The sequence below is a fragment of the Dendronephthya gigantea genome, unplaced genomic scaffold (genome assembly GCF_004324835.1).
Source record: "Dendronephthya gigantea isolate DGI-Jeju-01 unplaced genomic scaffold, DenGig_1.0 000026F, whole genome shotgun sequence".
Classification (NCBI taxonomy): domain Eukaryota; kingdom Metazoa; phylum Cnidaria; class Anthozoa; order Malacalcyonacea; family Nephtheidae; genus Dendronephthya; species Dendronephthya gigantea.
This window is the reverse complement of record NW_021163036.1, coordinates 1,258,063-1,273,752: the sequence shown is the minus strand read 5'-3', so window position 1 is coordinate 1,273,752 and position 15,690 is coordinate 1,258,063. Positions and strand designations below refer to the sequence as shown.

At 38.9% G+C, this 15,690-nt stretch overlaps 2 protein-coding genes across 2 annotated transcripts; both read left to right on the top strand.

Annotated features, from left to right (window-relative positions):
* Window positions 1-398: 398 nt before the first annotated feature.
* LOC114523249 lies at window positions 399-6,040 on the top strand. Its single transcript, XM_028544115.1, has 10 exons — window positions 399-536; window positions 935-985; window positions 2,457-3,169; window positions 3,660-3,794; window positions 4,234-4,388; window positions 4,480-4,654; window positions 4,822-4,937; window positions 5,022-5,139; window positions 5,350-5,721; window positions 5,987-6,040. The coding sequence occupies exons 1-10, from the start codon at window positions 497-499 to the stop codon at window positions 6,038-6,040; spliced, it is 1,929 nt and encodes a 642-aa protein (XP_028399916.1). The 5' UTR covers window positions 399-496.
* Window positions 6,041-6,059: 19 nt separating this feature from the next.
* LOC114523069 lies at window positions 6,060-12,173 on the top strand. Its single transcript, XM_028543893.1, has 10 exons — window positions 6,060-6,246; window positions 6,370-6,496; window positions 6,953-7,174; window positions 7,458-7,669; window positions 8,067-8,272; window positions 8,637-8,815; window positions 9,210-9,502; window positions 9,970-10,109; window positions 10,683-11,009; window positions 11,563-12,173. The coding sequence occupies exons 3-10, from the start codon at window positions 6,980-6,982 to the stop codon at window positions 11,631-11,633; spliced, it is 1,623 nt and encodes a 540-aa protein (XP_028399694.1). The 5' UTR covers window positions 6,060-6,246; window positions 6,370-6,496; window positions 6,953-6,979; the 3' UTR covers window positions 11,634-12,173.
* Window positions 12,174-15,690: the final 3,517 nt, after the last annotated feature.

The window sequence follows — 15,690 nt, the reverse complement described above, 5'->3', positions numbered from 1 at the left end:
ATAATAAAACATATTGAATTCGGTTTTCGCATGATATCGAGAATTATCAAGCCTCAGTTTGCGTTATCCGCCTCAGCGAATACTGACCCACACTTCGGCTTGATAATTCTCGATATCACACTCCATCGCATCCAATAATTGTTAAATATCTAACAAAAAAATCTTAACACAACAGATAATCATCTCCCACGAATATTTCGCGCCCACATGCAAACACAGGGTTTGCATAAAACGAAAAATTCCTCAGTTGGCGCAATTACGTAACTTCTTTAGTTCCAGAATTGTCGAATCGTTGTCTCTCCCTGACGTATGCTTTTTCTCACGGTACAGCAATAAGTACACTTTCGGTAAGTTTTCAGCCAATAGCCTTGCTCTTGCCAGCAAATCAACTAAATCGCATTTGTCAGAAGGAGGACATCCGAAGCGAGATATCGCAGCAAGCGCGTCATTCGTCCTTAGTTGAATCTTTGCTCACTTCATCAGTGCACTTGTCAAGATGGCTAATGATTACTTAATACTGTCGATCTTTTTTTCAGGTAGGCACAGGACTTCTATGTATAGAACTCGTTTGATTTTGATCGAGGAAGTAAACGTAGACACAATTAAACAACTCCTAAACCAGTTGTTAAATGATTTATAAGACCCAGCTAGGATTAAATTTTAACTCGCCATCTTTCTCATCTGAAAAGCTCGCCGTCTTTAAGATATTAATTTTACGCTTGCATCCTTCGAGAAAAGGTCACAAAAAGAAAGGATATTCAAATTTCTAAACAGAGAATTAGAATGGTAAATATAGTTGCTGGCTCAGAGGTTTTTCCAGCCGTTCAAGGGGGAGAATCCCACTAGGTTGGCAACAAACATTCTGCAAGAATCCACATTTCAATGCGGGCATTTAATTCACACTAACCTATACAGGTCAATCTATATTTTCTAGCTCTTGCCGTGCAAGTCCTGGGTCAAACGTATCCACCTACAACCGAAGAAGGTAAGGAAAGTTGACATGATTTAGCTTTACATGTGAGTGAACAAATGCCTCGATAAATGCCTGAAATACAAGCATACGATTGTACTCCTCCATGCGTTTATTAATCCCGATTTGTGTGCCGCGTGTACTAGCTGCTTGTAAAGCCTGTTAAGATCTTGATATGCACATGAAATGAGCCTAGTGAGGGCGGTCAGAACGGGAATTTACAATATTTGATGCTTCACTGTGAAATTTAGCATAATCACAACTTAATTGGAATTTCTCATTTACGACGCATATATACAACGACTGTCGTCTATCATTCGGTGCCGGATCATGCACAGACATTTCCATGCAACATTCAAACAAAATCCAGCGGGTATTAGATATATCAAACGGTAATACACATTATTTAAATCATTATGTCGAATAATATTATGCGGATTTATGGGCGCAAAGTCGCTGCACTAGACAAAAGAGAGATATTTGTTAACAGTGCCATAATCCGTTTTTTTATGGTGTATAGCGCTACCGTAAACATTGAATATCTGACACTGCATGAGACGAGTTACCGTGAATTTAACAGTTTCCGAATCAGGTTATTTTGTTAGTTGAAATATTATCAACAAGTTACGAGCAAAAACTGAATGGAATGCAAATAAGTTACTTGCATTTAATAACATCCCTTTTGCGTCAGCAAATTGTTTTAAAACGTTTTCATGCTGTGAGCGGACTATATGTAGCATTGTGAGATGTATTCAGTTATTTCAAATATGAATGTTGACAAAACATACATGCAAATATAAGGAATAACATACGTTAAAGTGACCGTGCAATAAAAATAACTCTTAAAAAGTACAAGAAGTAATGTATATAACCTATATATATCGTTTTGACATGACTGAATGGTATTTGTTCTACAAGGACCGGTTGTTTTTCAAAAGCCGTTAGCTTAACCCTGGATTAAAGCAAATCTTTACATGAATTTTTATAAGTTGAATATCTTTTTTTTACAGCGGTTCAGAAACACATAAATTAAAATTGGAAATTAATGTAATCCAGTGTTAGCGCTAACCAGCCTAGCTTTAAACCTTAGAGATCAATGAAGTATGTTTTGTTCGCTGCATGCTTAAACACCAGCACCAACACCAGCGCATGTTCACCTTTTTTACGCAACACACGGTGAGAATAAGCTTAATGAAGTAATCATATTAGAAAAAATGGCTCACAACCACAAAAGCATCACACGAAAAATCGCACAAACGATTATTTTCTGAGCTAGAACACATTATTTTGAAAGCCCCAAGATGTGCTCTATTTATCAAATCATATAAGACAAGACATAGAACACACGAACATTCGTTTCAAAGCGCTTCCAACAAAACCCTAGACGAGAAATCGCTTGCCTCGAATGCAAAAAAGTCAACTGGCCATATCGAAGTAGATTTATTGTTAATCTCCTTGTCTTTTCTGTTGTTGTCTTTAAAATCAGAAACGTTCATTTTCACTGGTTTCGGAAGAACATCTGTCCGAACAGCTGATAGAACCCCAACCTACAGACCAAGTATTCGAACAGCAACCGGACCAATCTCCAGGACATCTTACTACAGAACCCCAACCAGATTGCCATACAGGACATCTTACTATAGAACCCCAACCAGATTGCCATACAGGACATCTTACTATAGAGCCCCAACCAGATTGCCATACAGGACATCTTACTATAGAACCCCAACCAGATTGCCATACAGGACATCTTACTATAGAACCCCAACCAGATTGCCATCCAGGACATCTTACTATAGAACCCCAACCAGATTGCCATACAGGACATCTTACTACAGAACCCCAACCAGATTGCCATACAGGACATCTTACTATAGAACCCCAACCTACAGACAAAGTATTAGGACAGCAACCGGACCAATCTCCAGGACATCTTACTATAGAACACCAACCAGATTGTCATACAGGACATCTTACTACAGAACCCCAACCTTTAGACCAAGTATTAGAACAGGAACCGGACATATCTCCAGAACATCTTACTACAGAACACCAACGTCATTCAGACCAACATTTAAGCCGTTCAGACCTAGCGGCCTCTCGGAAACGGCTTGGAAGAACTTCAAAGATGGACGACTCGATAAACTTTCGGAGGAAGAAAGGAAAAAATTGAAACCAAGATACGTCGTTTATATTAGCGTGAGTTCAAAGAAATTAAATCACTTCATTCCATAATATCTCTGACCAGCTCTCCTTCATCTCTTCTTACTGCCAGTCCATATTATTTCAGCCATGCTTCCTCACCTTCTCTGCAATGTCTCCCACGCCTAAGATTTTCTTTTGACCTCTTCATTTCATAATATCTCTAAATCTGACAAGCTCTCCTTCATTTCTTATTACGGCATGTCATATTGTCTTCACTTTGCTTTCCCTTTCTTCTCTGCAAAGGTTACCAACTTACGTCTTCTTTGATCATTCCATTATATCTCTCCTCGTTTCCTTCGTCAACTTTTTTCATTCCGTGTTTTTACCATCGGCTAATCGAAGGCTATCGAAGCCTTACTTTGTGACCTTTAAAATATGGCTACAACTGGCTACAACGCCCTTTCTGCCTTCTTCATAAAATAACTGAACAGGTTCATTGCATCGTCATCTCAAATAATTTTTTCCTCAATTCGTGTATATATAGAAAGGGGCACTGGAGTACGCAGGTGAAGAACTGGTGAGGAATCTGACAAAATTGGTTGGAAGAGGAGGCAAAGATGATGTTGAAAAATTGGCAAATAAATTGAATTGTTCACAACTTGCTTATGTCCTCGATGAGGTGGGAATACTTCGTTCTTATAAAGCTAAGAACATACAAGAGTTAGTTCGATGAGAGATGAACCTTACTGGACCTCTAGGAAGAACAGTTTGAAGCTGATAGAACTATCCAGTATAAATAAAGTTAGTTTGGTTTGGATTTCCTCCTGCATGTGGTAATTCTGAATCAATAAGAGATTATCATTACTGGACCTCTAAGAAGAACAGTTTAGAACTGATAGAGCTATCCAGTAGGAAGAACAGTTTAGAACTGATAGAGCTATCAGTATAAATAAAGTTAGTTTAGTTCAGGTTTCCTCCTGTAGTAACACTTGATCAATAAGAGATGATCCTTACTGGACCTCTAGGAAGAACAGTTTAAAACTGATAGAGCTATCCAGTATAAAGTTAGCAATATACCTAACAATTCTGTCACATCGGTGCATACTTTGATCCTTCAGGCAACGAAATGGGATTGTTCCTTGCTGAAAGGCTTGGAATCACCGGTGAAAAGATGCAGAAAAGAAAAGGGAAAGATGGCTCATAAGTATAACCTTGAAGCTCTGTCAAGATGTGTTTCGTTTAAGGACTTAGACAAACACGAGTTCAAAGAGCTGTAAGTGACTGGAGGGAACAAAAGCCAAAAGGACAGAAAATGTTTAAGAAGAAGAGGCTTGAACTGAGTTTACTGTTAAAATGTTTTCTAGGGGCGATAAAGGAGCATTCAAAGATGCCTCAAATGAACAGAAGAAAAAGTACGCAAAACAAGCGAAGAAGGTTAATGGTGACCCTGAATACTGGACAAAAGATGATTTAAAAGTTATGGAAGATCTTTTACCTTTTCTACCTTTAAAAGACTTGAAAAAGGTTCAGAAGCACGTGGTAAGTGATAAGATCGAGTTTGGAATGACTATACGTTCATGCACTCGGCACTCGATTATCAATTCGAATGCCGGTGTAGTGAGAGGTAGCAACACGAATGCTTCTTACTGGAATGTCGTGATATCGAAGATTTTAGACTCACAATACCTTTGTCGATTCCTTAACAGCTAAAAGAATTTTTAAAGGATGGCGGTGGAAAGACATTGAGCAAGCAAAGAAAGAGCGATATTTTCCGTGAACTCTTCAAAGGAGAAAAGAGCTTGACAGCAGAGAACATTACTTGGTAAATAAGACTGAAATATAATCTTTATTTTTCTGAGTAAACAGTACTGATGTGAAACATATGTCTCTATTCTAATTTCTTCAGGATTTGCGAGGCTGGGTTTGAATCGGAATTAAGGTCCAAAGATATCAAATCTCTTTCAGACAAGTCGCTTGAAATGTACGCAAAATGTTTCGGATCACATGAAGCACACGCGTCTGTTGTAAGTAGGCTGTTTACATCAATTTGTACATGCAAATGGATAAAATATTGATCGAACCGTATACACTGTAATGACATATGAGATAATGTTCTTAGAAAAGAGGTTGAACTTAGAGTAATTCTGGAATGGAAAAGCTTTGCATTAAGGCCCAAGGGTATGATAGAGTTCTAGACCTATATATCAATAACTTTATACACATTTTTCCTTTAGAGGAGAGAGTTCACAAAACGAGTGTGTTCAAATCCTTTGAACTTTGACAATTACACTGCCGAAATATGCGTGCACTCGCTGGCAGATATGAAGCCGAGTGTTTTGACAAACGAGACAATTGTTGAGCTGTTGTTGCAACAATACCTCAAGCTGCCGAAGAAACCGGAAGTGAAAGGAGAAATATGTCGAAAACTTGCTCGAGCTTTCACAAGAAAGTTCGGTCGAAATTCCACCATGAGAGCAGGTCCATTGGTGAAGTGCATGGATAGATCACCTGAAGAAATAGCCGATGATATGGAAAGTTTGAAGGAAATTGCCAATTCTAAGGGAAACAAAGCACTGAAACGACGTCTTTTTGATGTAATAAAAATGGTAAGTAAACTACCAGAGCTCAGACGATTACTCGTGACTCGTTTGAACGAGTTATCTTGGATGATGCGAAAGAACCTGACCGGTTTTTAGCTTCTAGAGGAAAAATTATGCCACTGCTGGACTCGCAGGCTGATATAAAAAAGCGATTGTTCAAATAATTTTATAATGTCTTTAGTGTTGTGTTCCACAATGAACAACCCGAATATTATACAGTTCGATGTTCCGGGATAAAAATCTCGATTGTTATATTCATTTCTGGTTGCAGAATCGGACGAAATATGGCGGCGTACTACTCGAGTTTAATTTATTGATTGATTGATGAAATGAATAGAAGCTCAAAAATCTGGATAACAAAACTCTGGGATTGGATGATGACGAAGACGTAATTTTGAATTTCGACGTGAGCAAAGGCAGTGAGTGCAGTGAAGAAGATAAAAATGAGAAACGGGTCTGTAAGAAGTTAGCCCAGTTTGCTCTTGCTGGAGGAGTTGGACAAATTTCACAACTCCCTGTGCAAAAAATAATGTAAGTAATACAGGTGAACGATTTATCGTGACTTTTTTAACGACAAATGCGAATGAATTTCTTGATTGTCTACAACTCAAGTTCAGCGAAAAACCCACAAATTCCTGATATTATCCTTTTTAGCAAAATTACCAAACTGTTAATACATGGAGGCTTCACTGTGAAGAATATTGACGATTTGATCAATGAAGAATACTCCACCATCATTTCCATTTTATCGAAAAGGGAAAATGTCTTCTCGCAAAGACAGGTAAGGATGATAGAAAGTTTACAAAAAGCCTTGTAGTACATATAATACAAGGATTTTGATTCACGTTTAACCTTAATCTTAAAGTCGATGGTCTATTAGACGTTTCAAAAGGTGATAAATTTTGCAATGTGTGATGAAAAGTCTAATGGTCTGACTTGGATGCAAACGATAAACATTTAGACAATAGGCAACATTTAAAGCTAACATTTGAGATAACATTTAGAGAAACAAGGAGCAATATTTAAACAAGCATGACACTTCACTGACGACACTAAATAAGAAACTAGTGCATCGATCTAGGGATAAAGCAGGAAAAACAGATCTGGCTTAGGGGGAATACTCGAGTGCCAATGCTAAGAAAATTTTATCAAACAAGTTCTGCAAAATCTGTCAAACAGATTAAGGGTCCCTCTATAAAAGAAAATGGGCTAAACATCCATAATGGTCTCTTAATAGGTTCAAAAATTATTGGGAAAATACAGGATGTTGTACCGAAATAGTTCCGATGCTGTCGACGATATGGAAGGAATGGTCGCGTTCCTAAACAAAACAGAACTAGATTCCATTCTCCCGCGTCGCTGCGATGACGTCATCGAGAAACTGAGGCAGAGTGGATTCTTGTGGAAATTCCCTCCAAAATTCAGAACGGATCACATTAAATTTGTTGTCTCTAAATGCGTAAGTTGGAAATTGAAAACAAGCGGAGTTTTGGCGAAGGCAAATAACATTTTTAGGCCGATGCCTAAATTCTTAATATTTCATATAAACTAGTATATAATAATCTACCTTTACCGGAAGTAGTGAATATTCACACATTCTGAATGGGTTACTGAAAATGTAACAAATTTTCTGATTGGCCTAAAAGGGAACTCCCCCTTGTCGAAATTAAATAGTTTTAAGTTGACCATCCAGTAATCGTGAGCATATATCAGCCCATTTTCATGTCTCAAACTTTCCCCAGAATGAAAACTTAACGGAAATGTCGGGTGATGAACTGGTAAACCATGGACACCTCGTAGCCTGGCTGGATCCGGATCAACTTGATGAGATTCCAGGAAAACTCTTCGTGGAAAACCTTGAAGATTTCAGGGATAATTTGGAGGAACAACAGCGCCACAAAGGATTCAGACGTCTTATTAGAAATATCACAAAAAAGATTATCGACCATCTTGGGTAAGTGCGAGTTTACTCCCACTTGTGCAACAATATTCCTAGTTCGTCGCTTGCAAATCTCATACGGATTGTCTTAACAATATAGCGAGACAACCTCGGTTTCTGCATGTTCCTTTCGTAAACATCTCTTTTCAACTCTAACGGCCTGTGCAATGGCAATAATTTTTTTCCTGACCATTCATTGTTTAATTAATTAAATACTCTTACTATGTTTGCGTTCCCTCCATTTGGACCCGACCTGTCAATCAATCATCGTCTTTCCCAAATTCAAGTGTATTCGCCTTTTTATACATCCTGTATGTCCCCATTTCACCTTCTGCTTCCCAATGGATGCTACCTCAGCATCCGCCTAATGTCTCTCCGGCTAATACATAGACTTTTCCCCATCATCCCACAGGGGCGCATCGGCTCTGACGGCAGATCTCATTGCACAACTTGGCGTACTTCGCAAAGGTTTGGACAAAGACGATATTAAAAAAATGAATTCAGAAGCCTTGGACGCGTTACAGTTGTACGAAGACGACCTGGACAAAGACACCGCAAAACAACTCTTTAAATCACGAGAAGAACGCGTGACCAGCAGGCGAAAACGAGCCGATCCAGGTCAGGATATAAACCTTGTGAAAAGCCTTGTTCAAACAAAACACGTTTGAAATAAATTCACAGAATGAGTTGTTAACCAAATTCACTGCTAAGGTCAAACTTCTATTAAGTTGTCTTAAAAACTTTTATTAAGCAGTATGGTCGCACCACACAACTAAAACGATAAGTCGAACAGATTGGGGGGTGGGGAGAGGGGTTAGAGCCACTATTAACCTTTAGGTTTCTCTATGTTTCTAAGTTCAGCCGAATGAAAGATGTTTTGTAACCTTAAAACATTATCCCTTCGCCGAAGTTCTGAAACTCTTACACCAACTAGATATTATCACTTCAGTTTCATAAAAAGTCAATACATTTAATCTCACAGACACCAGGCTGCAGGATGTTGATTTCTTTTTGATATCGGGTCAAACTATTCTGGGCTTACCTGCATCTGACATCGCCAAGATTCAAGGCTCCGTTTTCGAAGATATTGTTGGTAGTGTCAGCCAGATCTCAGGATGGGAACAAGACCAGCTCGATAAATGGGCTGAAAAGGCAAAAGATGTAAGTCAAGCATTTAAACAATACTGAATGGATATCTATCAACTATTTTTCCTGTAAATGTGTCCTCGTAATAAGGATCATCTCTTATTGATTCAGTGTTACTACAGGAGGAAACCTGAACTAAATTAACTCTATTTATACTGGATAGCTCTATCAGTTCTAAACTGTTCTTTCCTAGAGGTCCAGTAAGGATCATCTCTTATTGATCCAGTGTTACTACAGGAGGAAACCTAAACTAAACTAACTTTATTTATACTGGATAGCTCTGTCAATTCTGAACTGGATAATCTCTTATTGAACCAGCAGCATGTTGTACTAGAATGTTCTATTTTATTGGCCCAATAATCTCAGAACGACAATGCTATAATTTAAAGCAAATTTCAACTTTTTTAAGGTTTGGGGTGCCGCGAATACTTTCAAAACGGACGAGTTGTTACTCCTTAACAACTTTGTCAAGGGATTTAGCGCGTCAGAACTTAACAGTATGGACCTTTCTTCTGATGATGTGATCAACAGTTTTGGTCAGGTTACAGGCTACAGTGCAGAAAAAGCCCAACAATTATTTGCAAAGATTAAGACCAATACGCTAGTGTCAGCCATGACTGGGGCAGATTTGCTTCGACTGGGAACCATCGCGCATGGAATGACCGCAGATGACATCACGAAAATCAATGAAAACGCATTCAGGCATGTTATTGTACGGTTCTTTTTTCCAATAAAGTTAACCAAGGTATAAAAAAGAGGCGTCAGGGTCACAGGGGCGGCAACTACCCCAACTGTCCTCTACTTATGGGGGCCAATCAGGGGCAGCCCTGTGGACCTCTTATATAGCAATTTCATATGTCAACATTTGGTCTTTATTTTTATTATAAACGGCTATTGACAATTAGCCATTTCCAAATCGAGCAGGGTACTGGGTCTATAGTCGCGGACTGCTAAGCATCTATGGACTGTTTGGAGGGACAAATGATTTCAGACTTACATTTCCTGTCCCTCCAAACAGTCCATAGATGCTTTGCGGTTCGCGACTAGACCGATTGCACCGTGTAACAGGGCCTTAAGATATTAAGTAAGTTGGTTATCCAAGCAATGATATTAAAGCTTTGTGGCTGGTTTATAAAAATATATACTATACGGTTTTAATTATTCCGCAGGGAAGCTTTATCTCAGTTGGGTAAAATGACGGGATGGTCAAACGAACAATTGATGGAACTTAAAAACAAAGCGGTGGCGGTGTATGGTGAGACCAGCTCCTGGGAGGGTGTCGTATTGTCTACAGTCAATGTGATCATTGGTAAGACAATGCTGCGGATGAGTTTAACGTGGAAACATGAGAGATCAACCATACGATATACATGGATAATTCACAACCAATTTAAGACCACGATAAACGTGAAACTACTGTTGCCTGTTTCATTGTAATTCAGTTACTGCCAGATTCAGGCGTGAGGGGAGCTACTGCCAGATTCAGGCGTGAGGGGGGTACTGCCAGATTCAGGCGGGGGGGGAGCTACTGCCAGATTCAGGCGTGAGGGGGGTACTGCCAGATTCAGACGTGAGGGGGTACTGCCAGATTCAGGCGTGAGGGGGGGGGTACTGCCAGATTCAGGCGTGAGGGGGGAGCTACTGCCAGATTCAGGCGTGAGGGGGTACTGGCAGATTCAGGCGTGAGGGGGGTACTGCCAGATTCAGGCGTGAGGGGTACTGCCAGATTCAGGTGTGAGGGGGGTACTGCCAGATTCAGGCGTGAGGGGGGTACTGCCAGATTCAGGCGTGAGGGGGGTACTGCCAGATTCAGGCGGGGAGAGGGGTACTGCCCTACCAATTTAATGCAACATTATTTACACTCCAACATTAAACTGTCCAGGTGGTTTCAATGACAAAGAGGTTAAAGCATTGGAAGCCGAAGATCTTCAGTACATTTCAACAGAAGCAATCGCCGCGTTACCTCCAAACAAGTTCAACCAACTGTCCGCTGACCTTATTAGACAACTGGATGGGGAACAAGCGCAAAGTGTAACCGATGAACAGATATCGCAGTTAACGGTAGAACAGAAGAACGCACTGACAAGCGCACAGTATGGTGATGGTGATGGTGGTGATGATGGTGGTACAATAACAAAAGCGAACAAAAATACACAAAACCCAACAACTAACGGTACATCGACCCCAATCAAGGAAACACCAGACAGTGGTAAGCGCATTGTCTTAGTAACAGACCTTCAAAGAAAACTGGATAGGTCAACGCGTTTTAATGAATGACATGCAGAAAACGAAGCCCCTAACATTCCTAATTGTTCCTCCTTTACCATCATTATATCCCTACTTATCGCCAGTTTATTTACTTTTTACATGATTCCGCTAAGCCGAGATTCAACGAAGTGCGAGAAGACGTATTGAGGTATTGGAATGAGTAAATAACATGATTCTGGCAGTAATGTGGTCATCCTGACAATAGCATGTGCTTGTTTGGTTTCATAAAGACTAATTTCAATACCTCAAAAGTCCTCTCACGCTTCGTTGAATCTCGGGTAAGCAGGATCATGTAAACAGCCCCTTAGTTAGTATCTGAATACCGGGTATATCGGTAATAATCCATGATTATCCATTGTCTACCACAGTTATCCCTCGTCGTTCCTAAATTATCCTAGTACTAACCTATAATTTGCCATACAATTCCCAGTTAACCTAAACGACTCCTTGTTTCACATAATACCCATACGTTGATTTCTTTCTCGTTTATGCAGGTTCAACAGAAGTTGTCTTTGGCCTAATCTCTCTACTTTTACCGTTCTTGTGTTCTCAAAGTTTCATCTAAGAGCAAGACACAACGATTGCGAATCCTTACAACACTTAATCATCGATTTACACATCTTAACTATAGTTGCCATTTCGTAATTCGTATATAAGTAGTGATAGCTATATATATATAAGATTTAAACATAGCGAGAAACTTATGCCTAGTCTATATGTAATATGATACTGAAATTTGTGCACAAAACTTCAAACTATCATTCTGATTCCTTATCTGCATATATAACCTTATGTAACCTATTCAAATATCAAATGCACTAGTTTAAGGCTCGAAATTTAAAGTGAAACATCTCATATCTGGCAAGTATTCCGGCGACCTCTCGTAGGGAGATGACAGTGGAGATTTCGACATATGCCAGATTTCTGGGACTCCTCCAGGACACCTCGTTCATGATAGGCCACTATAATATCAATCCTAATATTAATCCTATTTTGAAAGTTAAAGTATATCAACTGATCACCTTCAACGATCCAAGCAGATCAACCGAAAATAGTTAAAGTTAATTACGTTAAACTACTCTTGACCTCCTCCGATATTTCTATTTTACCAATCAAATTGCTACTCGTATTACGGACATTTTATTCGCTTTGTTTGAGAATTTCAACACAAACAACCCTCGTTCCCAAAACGTTTCTAATTCATATTACACTTCTATACAATCGATGATCTTGTATGCTTCGAGGATGCTGATGCTTAGAAGCGAAAGTGACGAAGCCTAAGTTTAAGGTAACGAGATCCTGCATGCTATAGCATTTATTTTCAACAGTATATCACGCATTCATCCTAGCTGACCAGGTCTGATTTAACAAAGCTGTCAATCTTGACATCGTGCGATCTTGATCTGTCAAAATATTCCGTGCAGATATTAGCCACTGCGTTCGTTCGTGACTGTTTTTTATTTATTTACAGAATTTCAGGTAGGAATTTCCTGCATAGTTGGCTAATCGTCGTCTGTGATTTAATAGCCAAAATATGCGAGATTGGAATTTCCTTGAAAGCACAGTGGGTGACAGTGCTAAAGTTCAGTACAGTTTTCATCGTTCCACGAATAACGAATGAAATCCCTCGATCGTTCCAGAGCTGTTTTACTGTACGAAACGAAAACTTGTTCATCACCACTTGAGTTTCGGGTAAGTGCGAGGCGCGCGTGATTCGGAAGTTTGGTTCATGTCTATTTCCTCATTCTGAAAACACGCAATTTCACGCTTATTAAACCGGGCGATCGAAATGTCAGAGATTTACAGATGAAGTTTAAGATCAACACCAAATATAGAACACTCGCGTATGTAAACACGGAACACCCTGAATTCCTGTCGGCTGTTCGCCCACTTTTGGTGCAAAGGTTCTTCCCTATAGAATTACGACATGGGAAGACGATTATATAAGCAAGCAAATACATCACCGTTTTCTACATTGCTTTTATTGTTAGGAGAATTCGGTTTTCAGTAAGTTCTCCCCTTGAATACAGTCCCATTACCATTAATATTGAAATAGACATGCTGCAAGGCAAGTTTTTAGAATTCATGGAATATTGGCCCTGTTTATAGGCATAGCCAGCTGTTTACACAAGCGATTTCTGGTAGGATTTCCGGTGCGAGTTTGCTTATTTTGACAAATGTAAATAGATGGATAAATTAGAGATTTTAGAAAAAAAAACCACTTATTACAAAGAGGATTCACAAGTATTCACTCGTTTGCATTTGTGAAAACAATTAAAAATTGATTCTGTAGTATATAGCGTACAGGAGTCGGTTGTATCGAGCCCGTTAAGCTTAAACAGTGGTTAAGTTCAAATCGTTTTATTCAAGAACCAAACTAAATGTTTTTGACCTTAATACAATGATACTGTTTACAACTACATATTCAGTGGATAATATTCAACTTGACTCACTCAAGAGAGATGTAAGAGTGTTATTTAATTTTGACTTATCCACCGTTTAAGCTAAACGGGCTTGATACAACCGGCACAACTCCAGTGCTGTACTTGACAGAAAAGTACGAATCTGACAGCTCTTTCGCCTTCTTACACCCTGACATACGAACTATTGGGAAATAATCTCAGATATGCTGGCAATTACTTAAAAAAAGACTAGAAATTAGTAGCTTTAGCAATGGTTGCGAGCACGATAGCCATGCATTGAACAAGATTCGTCATTAGGGAGATTAATAACATGGACGTGAAAATCGCAAAGAAATCGCGTGGCATGCATGTTCATATATAGACGCACCACGCCATTTATTCGCCATTTTTACGTCCTCTTTGACTTTTACGCTCTCCTCGACCGCTCGACGGCATTCAAGCTTTAGAAACTCTAATTCCAGTTAGTCTGGAAAGTTAATTCTACAAATACCCGGGAATAATTGAGGATTATCATATACAGTTCAAAGCAGTATATCACACGACTTTCAAAGCTATGGAGTATGGTAAAAACATGCATGATCATTTACATAAGCCGGATTCTAGAACACTCTCATTTCTGTTTATATATTGTTCATTTAAAAAAAGACATGTGCCATGATCTTAATTCACACGTTGGCAGGGTTCCCAACAATGGAAAAAGCTTGCTATATTTTATATTCGATACAATACAATGTAAAGGTGACCGGAACGGAACCGGCATTGTTGAATGCACTTTAACATAAATAAAACTGTTGGTATATATATAGCACATATTCCGAAAACCATTAATAAACCAACATCCTGTGAATCTAGGATTTAAAACGACCCCATTTTTGGAACCAAAGTCATGACTTTGGTTGAAATGAACCAGAAAGGCAGGTAGAACTACTTTCAAACGAGATCTTATAAGTACAATCCCAGACATTCACTGCACTCATAAATATTTTCATCCTAAAAGCTCTTATTATTTCAAAGCTGTATAAAAGAGGGGTGAACAAACAAATTTTGATAGCATCGTCGCGATATCGTGTAGACAAAACGCGATAACTATCTAAACTAGTCTTCACTCTGATGTAAGCACAACAATGTCCACTTGAAATGGCGGACGTTAATATGTTTTCGGCCTAATGATTAAAGCTAAAATTACGGCTCTCTTGCATTCCTTGTTGTTTTAAAAAAGATCAAACAATATGCACACAACGCCATGCTGTCTAAATTTTTCTATAACCCTTGCTGCGTAATTCGGGTAGAACTAAAACAAAAATATATACAATGAACATCCACGTGAGATAAACCAGTCGACGAAATCATTACACAGATGAGGACAAAGAAGAATTTTACTTCTCAGTTAAATGAAAAATATACAAAGAAGCCTGTATATATAGTGTATGCTATCTTATATATGATATCTTTAAGCCATCATCTTTATTTGGTTCTTATGTATGCATTTATGGGAGATGTCTCTACGGTATATTGCATGATAGTGTTGCTGAATTTACGAGATTCCAACTTAACTCTGGCTAAAACTATAAAAAAATACTTCACAAGGAATTATGGAATGTTACTCTAAATGAGGGAACCCAAACTAAACTAACTTTATTTATACTGGATATCTGTATCAGTTCCAAACTGTTCTTCCTAGAGGTCCAGTAAGGATCATCTCTTATTGATCCAGTGTTGCTACAGGAGGAAACCTAAACTAAACTAACTTTATTTATACTGGATAGCTCTATCAGTTCTAAACTGTTCTTCCCAGAGGTCCAGCAACGATCATGTCTTATTGATCCAGTGTTACCACAGGAAAAACCCTTTATAACGAATAGCTGAGTATAATTTAATCTATATTTATCGCGGAAATTGAGCAGACATTACCCTGGGTATATATTGGACCATTTCCCCATATCAAAAATAAATGCTGCTGATTTAGGAATGTGCAGCTATAGAACACGCGTCCGAATCCCTAATTTAGTAAAATCGGAAAGTTTTGTTGCAAAAATGTTGAGAAAAACGAAAAATATCGCCGAAAATTCGCGGGGAAACTTTTCACTTCCGCTAAGATTGGGAATGCTCCGAACCGTACTGCTGTAGTAATGAATTTCCTGAGCTTCGATTTAGTTGAATAGGGAAATAGTCGTTTCAAGAGAGTGTGCGTGGCAAGCT